Genomic DNA, 14432 nt, shown 5'->3' on the forward strand with positions numbered 1-14432 from the left:
TATGGGCTAACTGTCAAATTTGCCGATTCCGTCGCCGTTCCGTTGTATTGCGTTTGGGGCCTTACAAGTTTCGGGCCGAGTTTAGTTTACCTCCCATTCACAATAGAGTGATGAAAACGACGATAGTTGAAGATTTACCCGTTACTACATCGCAGGAATATACTTCTTCAATGCGTTCGACATTCACATTTCAATGAATAATGTGTTTTTATTCCAAATTAATGTGAAAGAATCTCATTTCCTCTCCTGAACTCGTTAAGCTTAGCTCCGAGCAGGATCGAATGATAGACCACACAACTCTTCAAACAAGCTATATGTCAGACCTCGGTTAGACCAGCTTGAGGAAACCTCGCTGGTCCAACACACTATAGAACTGAAAGACGAATTCAAGAGCTCTATGCTCCGATTCGCGTTACGCCGTTAACATTTCGCATAATGAAAAACGACATACCATGCAGTCAAAATTACATATGCGTTATAAGATTTATTGTCACTATTCACTTGATTGTTAGCATACAATTTTAAGCTTGATTCACCATACCAACATTGTTCTTCAATTGTACATCTACCAACTGATGAATCATACATCGAAAATTTTGTTCAAAAAACGACCGGATTTAAATGTTAATTATACTTAACCGCCCATTACTCATATGGTCGTTTGAACGTTTACCATCTGAGCTACTATTGAAACAGTACATGAGACTGTTCATTTATAGTTAACTATTATTAGTGAGACCATCGCTACAATAACATTTATAACAGATGAGGTCTTCGTCGTTCCATGATTATGGGGGATATTTTCCATATGTCATCACACAGCCAATCGATATTAATTGTCAAAAATCAAGGCTATCAATTTGATAACTTTCCCCTTGTCGCTGAGTCTCTCGCTTAGTATTGCGCATAAGCCCCAAAATTTTATTCCCACCTTTGGGTTTCCGCGCCGAGCACTCAGCGCCAGACTCGGCGACAAGGAGATAGTGGCCAAGTTGGTACTCCTGATTTTTTGACAACTGATGTCGATTGGTTGTGTGAGTGCACCGGTGTCAAAAAATAGAGCTTTTTACTGTTTTTCTATTGTATGAAATATTACAAGCTGGAAAAAATGTGTGACATATTTCACATTTTTCTTACAGTGTTGGATGCGAGGTCGGTAAAGCAGAACTAAAAGTTGATTCCGCCAACAATAATATTTTGACATGTTTACATTCTTTATTTTTTTGCATTTATTTAAGGCTCAAATTACCGTCACTAAAGCGAAATACAACCAAATGAAGCATCCACCGGATATAATTATGTCTTCGCTATTGGATGATGTAGTTTTGAAACAAAAATACTTCCCCCATCCAGCTGGAGACTGCTTTTTCTCCTCGGTGGGTTGTTTTATTACTGGGTGGTGGTACGAGCACGTGGCTGTCTTTCTCGTCAATGACTGGATGACGGTTATTTGAGCCTTAAATTTTGCGTTTTGAACCAATGACGGTTTGTAGTGTTGTGTGTGTTTCCCTGTGCTTTTCCTCACTGGTCCATGTGAGATCGTTAGAGGGGATTGAGTTGGCAGCGAAGATGTTTTTCAGGTATGTAATGTTTTTGAATGGGCAAGTGATTTGAATAGCTCTGTTGAATTCAATTGAGTAGCCAAGTTGAACGTTTTTAATATTGGTTCAATTGAAGTGAATTATAGAGTTTTTCAGATGTTAAATTCACGTACAAGTCAAATAACTTGTTCAATTCACTTGCCCAATCTAGCGTCAGGGATAAAAATATTAAATTATGTTTAATCGATTGTAGGATGTTAATTCCATCACTATTTCCCTGATAGCCAAATGATGAAGAATTGTCAGGTGGATTTACGATTCCGAAAATTCTACTGTAAAGGTGTGTTTTTTATTATCTGTATTATGAGTAAAAACTCTAAGGATGACGGCCAAGATAACGACATAGTTATTCCATCATATAATACTTTGAGAATAGATACCACTACCGAATGATAACGATTGGCAATTCCCGACAGGGACTCTTATTCTCGGCATAAAACCAATTATTGCAATGCTATTTCGAAGAAAACTTCATCATTGCGCTTGCACAAAGCTAATCAATAATATTCTGTAGAAGGATTTGAAGAGCCTGAAGGAAATGCATGTCGTTTTTACAAATGTTAGGTACAATGATAACATGATAATATTCACGCTATTACTTTGGATCTTGTAAAATAATTATGAGTTGGGTGGGATAATAGCTTACTTTAAATATCAATTTCCGATGATAGCTTCGGATGATATTATTATTTCAAAAATAAATAGCAACTGTTTGAAATTTTCTAAAGCACATATTAGCCAAAACGAGTATGCGCTATTACATGTTAAGATACTGAAAATATTCCTATGAACTTTCAATGCGCGGGAAGGGAGCAAGGATGGTTATGAAAATCTCTTATTTAAAATACACCAAAATTCGACAGAAAGATTTTCCAAAGTTTTTGTATAACTTAAACATGGTAATAATATTGATCTCATTACTATTCTGTGCGGGGATCTGTGCTTGGGTTATATACTAAACGGCCTTTAGTAACACCCTCAGACTAAATTAAAAACATCAAAATTAGATACTAAGCAAATCTAAGCAACTAAGCAAAATTGTAACATTAGAAATACATTAGTATAGATTGTTACCATATATTGTACTATAACCTCACTGTAAAACAGTAATACAATTTTGATACTAAATTTCAAAACAATACGCATACCATAGAATTTATTGTTTAGCATAGAATAAATCGAACATGTATTGTGTGTTCGATAAGCTCTATGGTACATTTTTATACGGGATATCAGGAACTTTGTTTCTATTCGCGAAGTCGAAGCAAAATTATTCACACAAACAATGACAGTTCTTTATGGGTTTTTACAGTAGAGCAACAGAGAGGAGGAGATGGCGGCCATGTTTCCTTCAAACTCTGACAGATAGCAATGGGATTTCTCATAGAGATGAGTGACGTTTAACGCTCGCACACTGATGTGCAATTCGGCATGTGTAAATACATGTTTGTTTTCCTTCTGCTCATAACCTCAAAATTGATCGAGTCATCACGATGGTTGCGAAGGAGTCAAAAAATATATGGAAATATACTCTTTTTTACACAAACTTTGCTGAGTAGCACCATCTAGGAGTGTTTGTTTTCCTTTTATCGCCACTCACACATTCGGACGTGAGAATCTCAATAGGAGGGAAGAGCAGAATTTGTTTCGACTTCGCGAATACTTTTTGTCAAGCTTTATTTGGCAGCACTGATAAAAAGATGAATCATGGAATCACCCTAATGATGAGTTTTCCGTTCATTTCGCCCATTTCGCCATCTCCGTCATCCCACCCACCGTTGACAGTTTACAGACTCGCGAGTCTTGTTTTGAGTTTTCCTGCCTTTTGTTTTGCTACAACCCTCTCAACCAATCAAGCGCGGCAACTTTGGGGGCTCCCCGTTGTGTTATCGATCGGAAGATTTATTTCACAATCAGCTGGCGAAAAGTGTAGTGTTGATTATGACATTGCTAGGGAATGAAGAAAAAATGTGTTAATGTGATTCGAATTATCACTGGTCTGTGTCGAACCTAGTTTCCAACTTGTGAAATTGTCCGAGATGTCTCGCTGTATGCTTAGTCCGTTGCGGTTCTACCGGACTAGATCCGGTTTGCAATATTTTCTGCCGAGTTTGGCCAGAGCTTGTTTATTCTCATCGCAGGGAGCTGATGGTGGTGGTAGCAACAATAGCGGAAGTGGCGGCAAAGGATTTGTGCGGAATACGACGATTTTAGTGCAGCAGGGCTGCGACATTCAGGAGCTGCCAGTGGTGGTCCGTAAAATTGCCGAGGATGAATTTGCGGCTTTTATATCGAACAAAATCATCGATAGTCAGCCTCCGCCAGGTCAGTGTTTCCAGGAATATGTGCAGCGAATGAGCAACACCGACGTAGCCGAATCAGAAAGTTTTAATGCTGCTCTTAATCAAACACTCATGTTAAAATCAATAAAAAAGATGATAACACATTCACAAGTATTATTTATCATTCATTACAGCCCAAGCGGAACCAAATGGCGTAGTTGGAAACGATGCCGAAGCAAATAATGGTGCTCAGACCGAATTTAAAAAGTCGATCGAAGAATGTCTCACTGCTCAGGGAGTATGTTTGGTGGTGGAATCGTTAAGTGAGCAAGATTTTACTCCGGACATTGCAGTTCGAGCAATTGAAAAGATTTTAAAAATCGAGAATTTGCTGGAATTAAAGCACCTAGAGAACAAGGAAGAATTTGAGAAGATTATTAGTTGTATCGTCTATCGTGGAGACAATCACACGGTTCTGGAGGTGCTGGATGATTTGAGGAATTACATGGAGCTGACGAAAACGATCGACATGTTAGGAAACGAGCTTGTCTACCGATGCTCGGAAAACAAGTTGGGTATCGAGCATTGTTGCGAGGCCATCGAAAGCCTAACCCAGTGTCGTAGGTACGACATGGTAGAAAAGTTTTGGAGTGGGCTTGCCGATCAAGAGAAGCAAATCGACGACAAGAACATTAACAAAGTTTTCGCAATATTGCCGTACTTAAAAATAAGCCGAAGGGCAGTGCTGAACGTGCTGGAACGACGAATAGTGTCAGTCTGGTGGCAAATGTCCCCCAGCAGCACGATGGATGTCCTGCAGTCGCTGGAGACGTGCAAGCTATCGCCGTTCCGGGTGACACAAACCCTTGCCCGCTGGTTGAACACAAACATTCATGCCGTGAGCGAGGATCAACTGGAAGCGGTGCTCGAGTCGTTCACCAACTTGGGATACTCTGAGAATCAAATTGAGCGGGCTATCGAGCGATACGTTAAGAATAAGGGCATCAAAATTGTATCACAAAGTTTGGTTGTGACCATTTTGAAGCATTGTCAGGTGAGCTTTACAATTAATCCATTTTTAAAAAAGAGTAATCAAGACTTCTTAATTTTTTTTTGCTTGCTAATTTTTCTTAAATTAATTTATATGTTTCCAATGTACGAACTTTTATAATGACATGAGACAGAGACTGAATATTTTACACTTAGCATTAGATAACGGGCAGGACATACACACAACACTTGTCTTTTTTGCCATGTGATTAACATTCTTTAAACTATTTTTTTTTTGTGTTTATCAACCAGCTCTTATTTTTTCTATTTTTCCGTGACGTTTATTTGGATGCATACACATTACCAATCCCGCCTTGGGCTAAAAGTCTCTAATAAAAGTTAGAAAAATAACCGGTCCCGAGGCCACTTCCAGCTGAGTCTTTTTGATTGAATTTATGATTATAAACAAGTTCATAATGAAAAAAGTATCCAACCATTAAGACTGGTGTCTTGCCTCAAGCCAGTATTACTTCTAGATGAAATAATTTGTTTTTATATTCTTTTTTACTCCTCTGACTATTTTCCATTGAATAATCAAAACATTAAAAAACATGATTCATTCACAACACAATTTCTCTCCATTCTAGGCATTCCGTATTCGAAACTCGCACATCTTGAACGGTTGCGGCGAGTTCTTCATAGCCCATCACCAAAACCTTGATCCCGGCTATCTGCGAGCCGTTTTCTGCCCGTTCGGCTACCTCGACTATCAGCCGATCAACAGCAACAAGTTCTGGGAAACTCTGGACATGTATCTGGATCTCAATTTCACCAAAATTCACCCGATGGAAATCATCGACATCATGTTCGGTTACGTTTGCTTCGAGCGCTATCCGCTAATGTTCGTCAACCGAATTTTCAATCCGTACTTCTTGGACGTACTGCACGCCAGAACTCGACCGGAGCGGCTCGATCGGGTTCGAAGTCTGATCAAAGTATTTGACACGAGCCTCACGCTGGAATGTCCGGATTATGATGGCCCGCTTCTGCCGCGTGATCACTCCGCCAAAACCCTGTTTCACGACGGCCGAATCAAACGGATTGTCAACTACATCACTCCGGAGTTGCAAAAACTTGCCGGAGGCCCGGATTGTATGACTAAATTTACCGTTCTGCAAAACCTGCCCGTGCACGAGCTCTATCTAGTCGATGCCATTTTCCACCCATGCGGCATGGGAAACATCTATTCTCTGAACACAATGAAGGAACGGAACATCAATGTTGCGGTGCTGGTTATGCTCCCGGAATACTTCAACAGCACCGGAGAGCATCTGATTGGGTCGCAAGCGATGCGAATCCGGCACCTACGGCGTTTGGGGATGCGCGTGGTGACGCTTCGGTTCGATTCGTTGTACAAATTGAAAGTGCATCCGGCCGAACTGCAGAAATATTTGGTTGAGCGAATGAAGCAAGCTCTGGATGCTTTACCTGTGCCGAAAGGGCCGACTGGTGATTCTAAAGGTTGAAGGCACTTCGCTGTGCGAGGCAAGACTGGAATTTCAGTACTCAGAGCAGTTAGATACGACGCACACAATTGTGATAAAGTAAATTTATCAATAGCTTGCAACATATTACTTGACTGCTCAATTGAGTAATGAACCAAATGAGTCATTTTACAGGTGTTACAAAAATTTCACATGTAATAGTGGTCCTAAATTGATTGAAATAAAAACCGAAGATTATGGTTCCTTGATATTTTTTCTTTTTTAACTAATTTTATTTCCTAATTATCTAACTGTTATTATAATTATTATATAATTTTATGTATTAACCCGTTTCGGTCTGACCTAGAAATCAAAATTGAAATAACCCGTGTAGGCTCATTTTTCGTCCGATTGCCATGAAATTTTCAGGAAAGAAGCGTCATCATGTCTATTTTTTGGTACATGACTTGATTTGACCATGGTGCCAATCCGGCCGGATTTATTAATGGGGGGTCCTGGGTCAGATGCAGTCAAAAACGGGTCATTTTTTTAAAACCATTGATAAATGAACGAAAGTGACTAGAATGCTGATGCAAACGTGGTCAATCATCATTGACCAGCATCAGAAGTTAGTTTTGGTACATTTGAATCACCAGGACATGGTTCCGGATGTTCCGGGAACCTGGTTCCCTGGGGTATCCCTGGGGTGGTGGACACTTTTCAAGTGGACACAACCCAGTCTTGCGACATATCAAACTTCATGGTTTTGAAAGAGAATCCTAATAGATGAGTTTTTGGGACGTTTTGGACACATTGGCCACATCCGGAAGTGTTCCCGGGAGCCTGGTTCCCTCAAGGAAGTGGACAAATTTCGATTAGCACCGAAACCCATCTTGTGACATATCAAACTCCATGATTTTGAAATACAAGCTCAATAGATAAGTTTTTGAGAGGTTTTGGACAAAGTGGCCACGTTCGGAAGTGTTCCCGGGAACCTGGTTCCCTCAAGAAAGTGGACAAATCTTGCCAAGCACCTAAACCCATCTTGCGACAATTCAAACTTCATGATTTTGAAAGACAAGCTCAATAGATGAGTTTTTGAGAGGTTTTGGGCACATTGGCCACATCCGGAAGTGTTCCCGGGATCCTGGTTCCCTCAAGGAAGTGGACAAATTTCGATTAGCACCGAAACCCATCTTGCGACACACCAAACTCCATGATTTTGAAAGACAAGCTCAATAGATGAGTTTTTGAGAGGTTTTGGGCACATTGGTCACATCCGGAAGTGTTCCCGGGATCCTGGTTCCCTCAAGGAAGTGGACCAATTTCGATTAGCACCGAAACCCATCTTGCGACATATCAAACTCCATGATTTTGGAAGACAAACTCACCAGATGAGTTTTTGAGAGGTTTTGGACACATTTGCCACATCCGGAAGTGTTCCCGGGAGCCTGGTTCCCTCAGGGAAGTGGACAAATTTTGATTATCACCGAAACCCATCTTGCGACCCATCAAACTCCATGATTTTGAAAAACAAGCTCAATAGATGAGTTTTTGAGAGGCTTTAGACACATTGGCCACGACCGGATATGTTCCCGAAAGCCTGGCTCCCTCAGGGAAGCGGACAAATTTCGATAAGCCCCGAAACCCATCTTGCGACACATCAAACTCCATGGTTTTGAAAGACAACCTCAATAGATGAGTTTTTGAGAGGTTTTGGACACATCGACCACATCCGGAAGTGTTCCCGGGAGCCTGATTCCCTCAGGGAAGCGGACAAATTTCGATAAGCCCCGAAACCCATCTTGCGACACATCAAACTCCATGGTTTTGAGAGACAACCTCAATAGATGAGTTTTTGAGAGGTTTTGGACACATCGACCACATCCGGAAGTGTTCCCGGGAGCCTGATTCCCTCAGGGAAGCGGACAAATTTCGATAAGCCCCGAAACCCATCTTGCGACACATCAAACTCCATGGTTTTGAAAGACAACCTCAATAGATGAGTTTTTGAGAGGTTTTGGACACATCGACCACATCCGGAAGTGTTCCCGGGAGCCTGGCTCCCTCAGGGAAGCGGACAAATTTCGATAAGCACCGAAACCCATCTTGCGACACATCAAACTCCATGGTTTTTAAAGACAACCTCAATAGATGGGTTTTTAGAGATTTTGGACACATCGACCACATCCGGAAGTGTTCCCGGGAGCCTGACTCCCTCAGGGAAGCGGACAAATTTCGATAAGCACCGAAACCCATCTTGCGACACACCAAACTCCATGATTTTGAAAGACAAGCTCAATAGATGTTTTTTTTAGAGATTTTGGACACATTGGTCACGTCCGGAAGTGTTTCCGGGAAATTGGTTCCCCCAAGAAAGTGGACAAATCTTGCCTAGCACCAAGACCCATCTTGCGATATATCAAACTCCATGATTTTCAAAAACAAGCACAATACATGATTTTTTGACAGATTTTGGACACGTTGATCTCGCTCGGAAGTGTTCCCAGGAGCCCGGTTCCTTCATGGAAGTGGACAAATTTTGATTATCACCGAAACCCATCTTGCGACCCATCAAACTCCATGATTTTGAAAAACAAGCTCAATAGATGAGTTTTTGAGAGGTTTTAGACACATTGGCCACGACCGGATATGTTCCCGAAAGCCTGGCTCCCTCAGGGAAGTGGACAAATTTCGATTAATTCCGAAGCCTATCTTGCGACACATCAAACTTCATGGTTTTGAAAGACAACCTCAATAGATGAGTTTTTGAGAGGTTTTGGACACATCGACCACATCCGAAAGTGTTCCCGGGAGCCTGATTCCCTCAGGGAAGCGAACAAATTTCGATAAGCACCGAAAACCATCTTGCGACACATAAAATTCCATGGTTTTGAAAGACAACCTCAATAGATGGGTTTTCGAGAGGTATTGGACGCATTGGTCACGTCCGGAAGTGTTTCCGGGAAATTGGTTCCCCCAAGAAAGTGGACAAATCTTGCCTAGCACCAAGACCCATCTTGCGATATATCAAACTCCATGATTTTTAAAAACAAGCACAATACATGATTTTTTGACAGGTTTTGGACACGTTGATCACGTCCGGAAGTGTTCCCGGGAGCCCGGCTCCCTCAAGGAAGTGGACAAATTTTGATTATCACAGAAACCCATCTTGCGACCCATCAAACTCCATGATTTTGGAAAACAAGCTCAATAGATGAGTTTTTGAGAGGTTTTGGACACATTGACCACATCCGGAAGTGTTCCCGGGAGCCTGATTCCCTCAGGGGACCGTACAAATTTCGATTAGCAACGAAACCCATTTTGCGGCATGTTCAACTCCACGATTTTGAAAGACAAGCACAATACATGAATTTTTGAGAGATTTTGGACACACTGGCCACGTCCGGGAGTGTTCCCTGGAGCCTGGTTCTCTCAGCGAAGTGGTCAAATTTTGATTGGCTCCAAAACCCATCTTGCGAAATATCAAACTTCATTATTTTGCTTGACTTTCAAAATCGTGGAGTTTGTTACGTCACAAGATGAGTTTCGGTACTAATCTTAATTTGTTTACTTCCTTGATTCCTCCCTCCCTCCCTTGAACCAGGTTCCCAAGAAAACTTCCGGTCGTTGCCAATGTGTCCAAAATCTCAAAAAAAAAAAAAAATTCATGTGTTCAATTTGTCTTTCAAAATCATGGAGTTTGATATGTCGCAAGATGGGTTTCGGTGCTAATCGCAATTTGTCCGCTTCCCTGAGGGAACCAGGCTCCCGTGAACACTTACGGACGAGGCCAATGTGTTCAATACCTCTCAAAAAATCATGTGTTGTGCGTGTCTTTCAAAATCATGGAGTTTGATATGTCGCAAGATAGTTTCGGTGCTAATCAAAATTTGTTCACTTCTCTGAGGGAACCAGGCTTCCGGGAACACTTCCGGACTAGGACAATGTGTCCAAAACCTCTCAGAAACTCATATATTGAGCTTGTCTTTCAAAATCATGGAGTTTGGCATATCGCAAGATGGGTTCCGGCGCCAATCTGAATTTGTTCGCTTCCCTGAGGGAACCAGGCTCCCGGGAACACTTCCGGACGTGGCCAATGTGTCCAAAATCTCTCAAAAATTCATCTATTGAGCTTGTCTTCCAAAATTATGGAGTTTGACATGTCGCAAGATGTGTTTTGGTGCAAGGCGAGCTTGTCTTTCAAAACCATGGAGTTTGATGTGTCGCAAGATGGGTTTCGGTGCTTATCGAAATTTGTCCGCTTCCCTGAGGGAGCCAGGCTCCCGGGAACACTTCCGAACTTGGCCAATGTGTCCAAAATCTCTCAAAAACTCATCTATTGAGCTTGTCTTTCAAAATCATGGAGTTTGATATGTCGCAAGATGGGTTTTGGTGCTAGGCAAGATTTGTCCACTTTCTTGAGGGAACCAGGTTCCCGGGAACACTTCCGAACGTGGCCACTTTGTCCAAAACCTATCAAAAACTCATCTATTGAGCTTGTATTTCAAAATCATGGAGTTTGATATGTCGCAAGATGGGTTTTGGTGCTAGGCAAGATTTGTCCACTTTCTTGAGGGAACCAGGTTCCCGGGAACACTTCCGAACGTGGCCACTTTGTCCAAAACCTATCAAAAACTCATCTATTGAGCTTGTATTTCAAAATCATGGAGTTTGATATGTCACAAGATGGGTTTCGGTGCTAATCAAAATTTGTCCACTTCCTTGAGGGAACCAGGATCCCGGGAATACTTCCGGATGTGGCCAATGTGCCCAAAACCTCTCAAAAACTCATCTATTGAGCTTGTCTTTCAAAATCATGGAGTTTGATATGTCGCAAGATGGGTTTTGGTGCTAGGCAAGATTTGTCCACTTTCTTGAGGGGACCAGGTTCCCGGGGCCACTTTGTCCAAAACCTCTCAAAAACTCATCTATTGAGCTTGTATTTCAAAATCATGGAGTTTGATATGTCACATGATGGGTTTCGGTGCTAATCGAAATTTGTCCACTTCCTTGAGGGAACCAGGCTCCCGGGAACACTTCCGGATGTGGCCAATGTGTCAAAAACCTCCCAAAAACTCATCTATTAGGATTCTCTTCCAAAACCATGAAGTTTGATATGTCGCAAGACTGGGTTGTGTCCACTTGAAAAGTGTCCACCACCCCAGGGATACCCCAGGGAACCAGGCTCCCGGAACATCCGGAACCATGTCCTGGTGATTCAAATGTATCAATACTAACTTCTGATGCTGGTCAATGATGATTGACCACGTTTGCATCAGCATTCTAGTCACTTTCGTTCATTTATCAATGGTTTTAAAAAAATGACCCGTTTTTGACTGCATCTGACCCAGGACCCCCCCTTAATAAATCCGGCCGGATTGGCACCATGGTCAAATCAAGTCATGTACCAAAAAATAGACATGATAACGCTTCTTCCCTGAAAATTTCACGGCAATCGGACGAAAAATGAGCCTACACGGGTTATTTCAATTTTGATTTCTAGGTCAGACCGAAACGGGTTAATTATTATAATTATCTAATTGTCTAACTGTTAACACATGCATTCATCTCTTAGAGTAGGTGTTCTGTGTTTTCTTAACACTATCATCCTTATTTGCTTAAATTTTCAATTATTATTAATACATTTCAATTGCCTCTGGCAGTTAAGATTTTTCCACTGGTTTAATTGAACCATGTAGGAGTTACAATGTTTTAAACTTAAACTAAACTTAACCTAATTTGTACAAAGGGTATGAGGTGCTTGGTAATAGAACGCCGCGATTAGGACAAATATAAAACGGAGTATTTTATTCTCTAATCTGAACGTGTTGACAATGCGATACAAACTGAGCGTAGCTCGGAAGCGGGTCGTGTGCAGGGTTGCCACATTTAAATCTGTATTTTTTTTCCAGAAAATCTTTATATCTGTATCTCAAGTCAAAAAATCTGTATTGCAAATCTGTATCCATCTGAACCAAATCAAATTCGTCTTTAATATAGTTAGTTTAGAAAAGATAAATTCCGGAAATACTATGCGGAACTACAAGTCCTCGTACAAGTCAGACATGACAATATTCAGCATTTTTTTTGCACATTTCATTCCAAGGATTACAAATAAATGAATACAAGCAACAATGTTTGCTTTTTCAATGTTTAATATTTGATCATTTACGTGGCATATTTACTAATAACATATGCCACGGATCCAGTATAGCCAGATGCACAACAACTTTATTGGACTAATATTCAGTCACACAGAAAAGAACCACTGATAAACTGTTTCAAAGCATTTCAGATGTGATCTATGATAGTTAGACCTGATTTTTTAGTATTATTTTTAGAGCATTTTCTAAGACCACATGTATTAAAATATAATCTTAACAATTTCGTCAACATAATCTGATCGAATTTTAAAATCATTGATCTACATGAATTGTCAATTAAGAACAAAACCTACCAGAGACCACATGTTCTGTATTTTTAAATTGAAATTGTTAATCTCAAAATGGTTCTTAATAAGATAATTTTAGATTAGCATAACAGAAATTTACAATAATTTTTGGTAACAAAATTTTCAAGAAATCTGTAAAATCTGTAAATTTTCCAAAAATCTGTATATCTGTATATACAGATTCTTGGTCACAGCCTTACCTCAAAAATCTGTAAAATACAGAAAAATCTGTATATGTGGCAACCCTGGTCGTGTGTCGATGCTGCAGGGCAGTGTAGCCAGTTTTGCTGCGCACCGCAGTACTCCCCCTTCCTAGAAAATCACTGAATCCTGAATCGAACATGGTGGCCACTCTTGGTTATACGGTCGGATGATGGATCAGGATCTTTAGCAAAGTAGGCTGGTTTTAGTCTGTCAATTGACACGGTTACCTCATTGTTTTTAATTTTGATAGTCAACGTTTTGCTGGTCCTTGTGAACACGTGCGTACAAGTGCCTAGGTCTTTCGGAACGAATACATGTCGTCAGTCTTCAAGGTGCAACATGTGTGAGATGTTCGCGTAAGTTTGTGCACCCAATCAAACATTGCTTGCTATGTTCGAACTTGCACATAGCAATCTGAACACGAGCCTGAACTCCGATACACCCAGGTGCAATGTTCAATGTTCAAACATCTAGTCCAAACTTGGGTTCAAACATGTGCGCTTGAACACGAGAATGCTTCGCTTGGGTAAATGAAAGGGTTGCCAGGGAAACTATTGTAGATTCTTCACGATTCCCAGCCTTGTTATTCATATCTCGAATAAGAGAATTTAACCAAACTTCAATGAAGGTATGATTGAAAATTTGAAACATGATGTGCACATTTTTTGCCCTTGCATAACGAAGGTGGTGGTGGTAAGGTCTTGATTCAGGCCTTTCATTCACGACGTCTTAGGTTCGAATCTGCTCTGAGCGAAGCTTTTTGTTCCATTTTCGAGGTTCTGAAAACAATTCTTCTTAGGATTTCGGGATTCTGCAATCACCAAAAAACTAATTAGTTCATATTTTTAAAATTTTGGGATGAGATTTTTCTGACACGTTTATAAGGGGATAATTTATTCTACTTACTTCGCGGTGGTACGCGATAAACATACCGAGAATCTGAAGCGAAGTTCTGGATTGCATAGAGATTTCTTTATTCCAGGGAGAAAGTGGTTTCGACCTTTTTGAAGAACCTTATGATCAACGAAGCTTTAATTCCAGTTTCGTTTTTTTAGATTGTAATAACTGAAGATTTTATCTTTTATGATAGCCATCTAGTTTATAGGACTTTTATGTTTAAGGATTTCTGGGCTCATTTCTGACCTGGAGCTACATCGTTTGTAAAGTGTCTTTGTATTGTATAATGCCATCGGCGTATTATTTATACATAGCAATATAGAATACATTATGAACACATCCCCTACTATCTTTTTAAATTTCTATCAATTTGAACTTTCGGTTAACAAACCTCCCCCACTAAAAGTGTGTCTTTGAACTTTTTGGAATCAACATCTATATTTTATTCACGATATGCAAATCCCAACAAAATGCATATGTAATGGATATAAAATAATTGGGGGCTACATTTTAGACAGAC

At 40.5% G+C, this 14432-nt stretch overlaps 2 protein-coding genes across 4 annotated transcripts in view; one reads left to right on the top strand and one right to left on the bottom strand.

Moving 5' to 3' along the window:
* LOC134226108 (xaa-Pro dipeptidase) overlaps positions 1–14432 on the bottom strand; it is a 445683-nt gene that overhangs the window by 19434 nt on the left and 411817 nt on the right. The window lies entirely within an intron of this gene.
* LOC134226103 (FAST kinase domain-containing protein 3, mitochondrial-like) lies at positions 3421–6626 on the top strand. Its single transcript, XM_062706655.1, has 3 exons — positions 3421–3926; positions 4078–4937; positions 5521–6626. The coding sequence occupies exons 1-3, from the start codon at positions 3641–3643 to the stop codon at positions 6397–6399; spliced, it is 2025 nt and encodes a 674-aa protein (XP_062562639.1). The 5' UTR covers positions 3421–3640; the 3' UTR covers positions 6400–6626.

This window comes from Armigeres subalbatus, chromosome 3 (assembly GCF_024139115.2).
Source record: "Armigeres subalbatus isolate Guangzhou_Male chromosome 3, GZ_Asu_2, whole genome shotgun sequence".
NCBI lineage: Eukaryota > Metazoa > Arthropoda > Insecta > Diptera > Culicidae > Armigeres > Armigeres subalbatus.

Excerpts from the sequence above, each read along its gene's own strand:
- LOC134226103 (XM_062706655.1), top strand. The coding sequence starts at position 3,641 with ATGTCTCGCTGTATGCTTAGTCCGTTGCGGTTCTACCGGACTAGATCC. Across the intron at positions 3,927-4,077 it reads CGATAGTCAGCCTCCGCCAG|CCCAAGCGGAACCAAATGGC; the intron begins GTCAGTGTTTCC and ends CATTCATTACAG. Across the intron at positions 4,938-5,520 it reads CCATTTTGAAGCATTGTCAG|GCATTCCGTATTCGAAACTC; the intron begins GTGAGCTTTACA and ends TCTCCATTCTAG.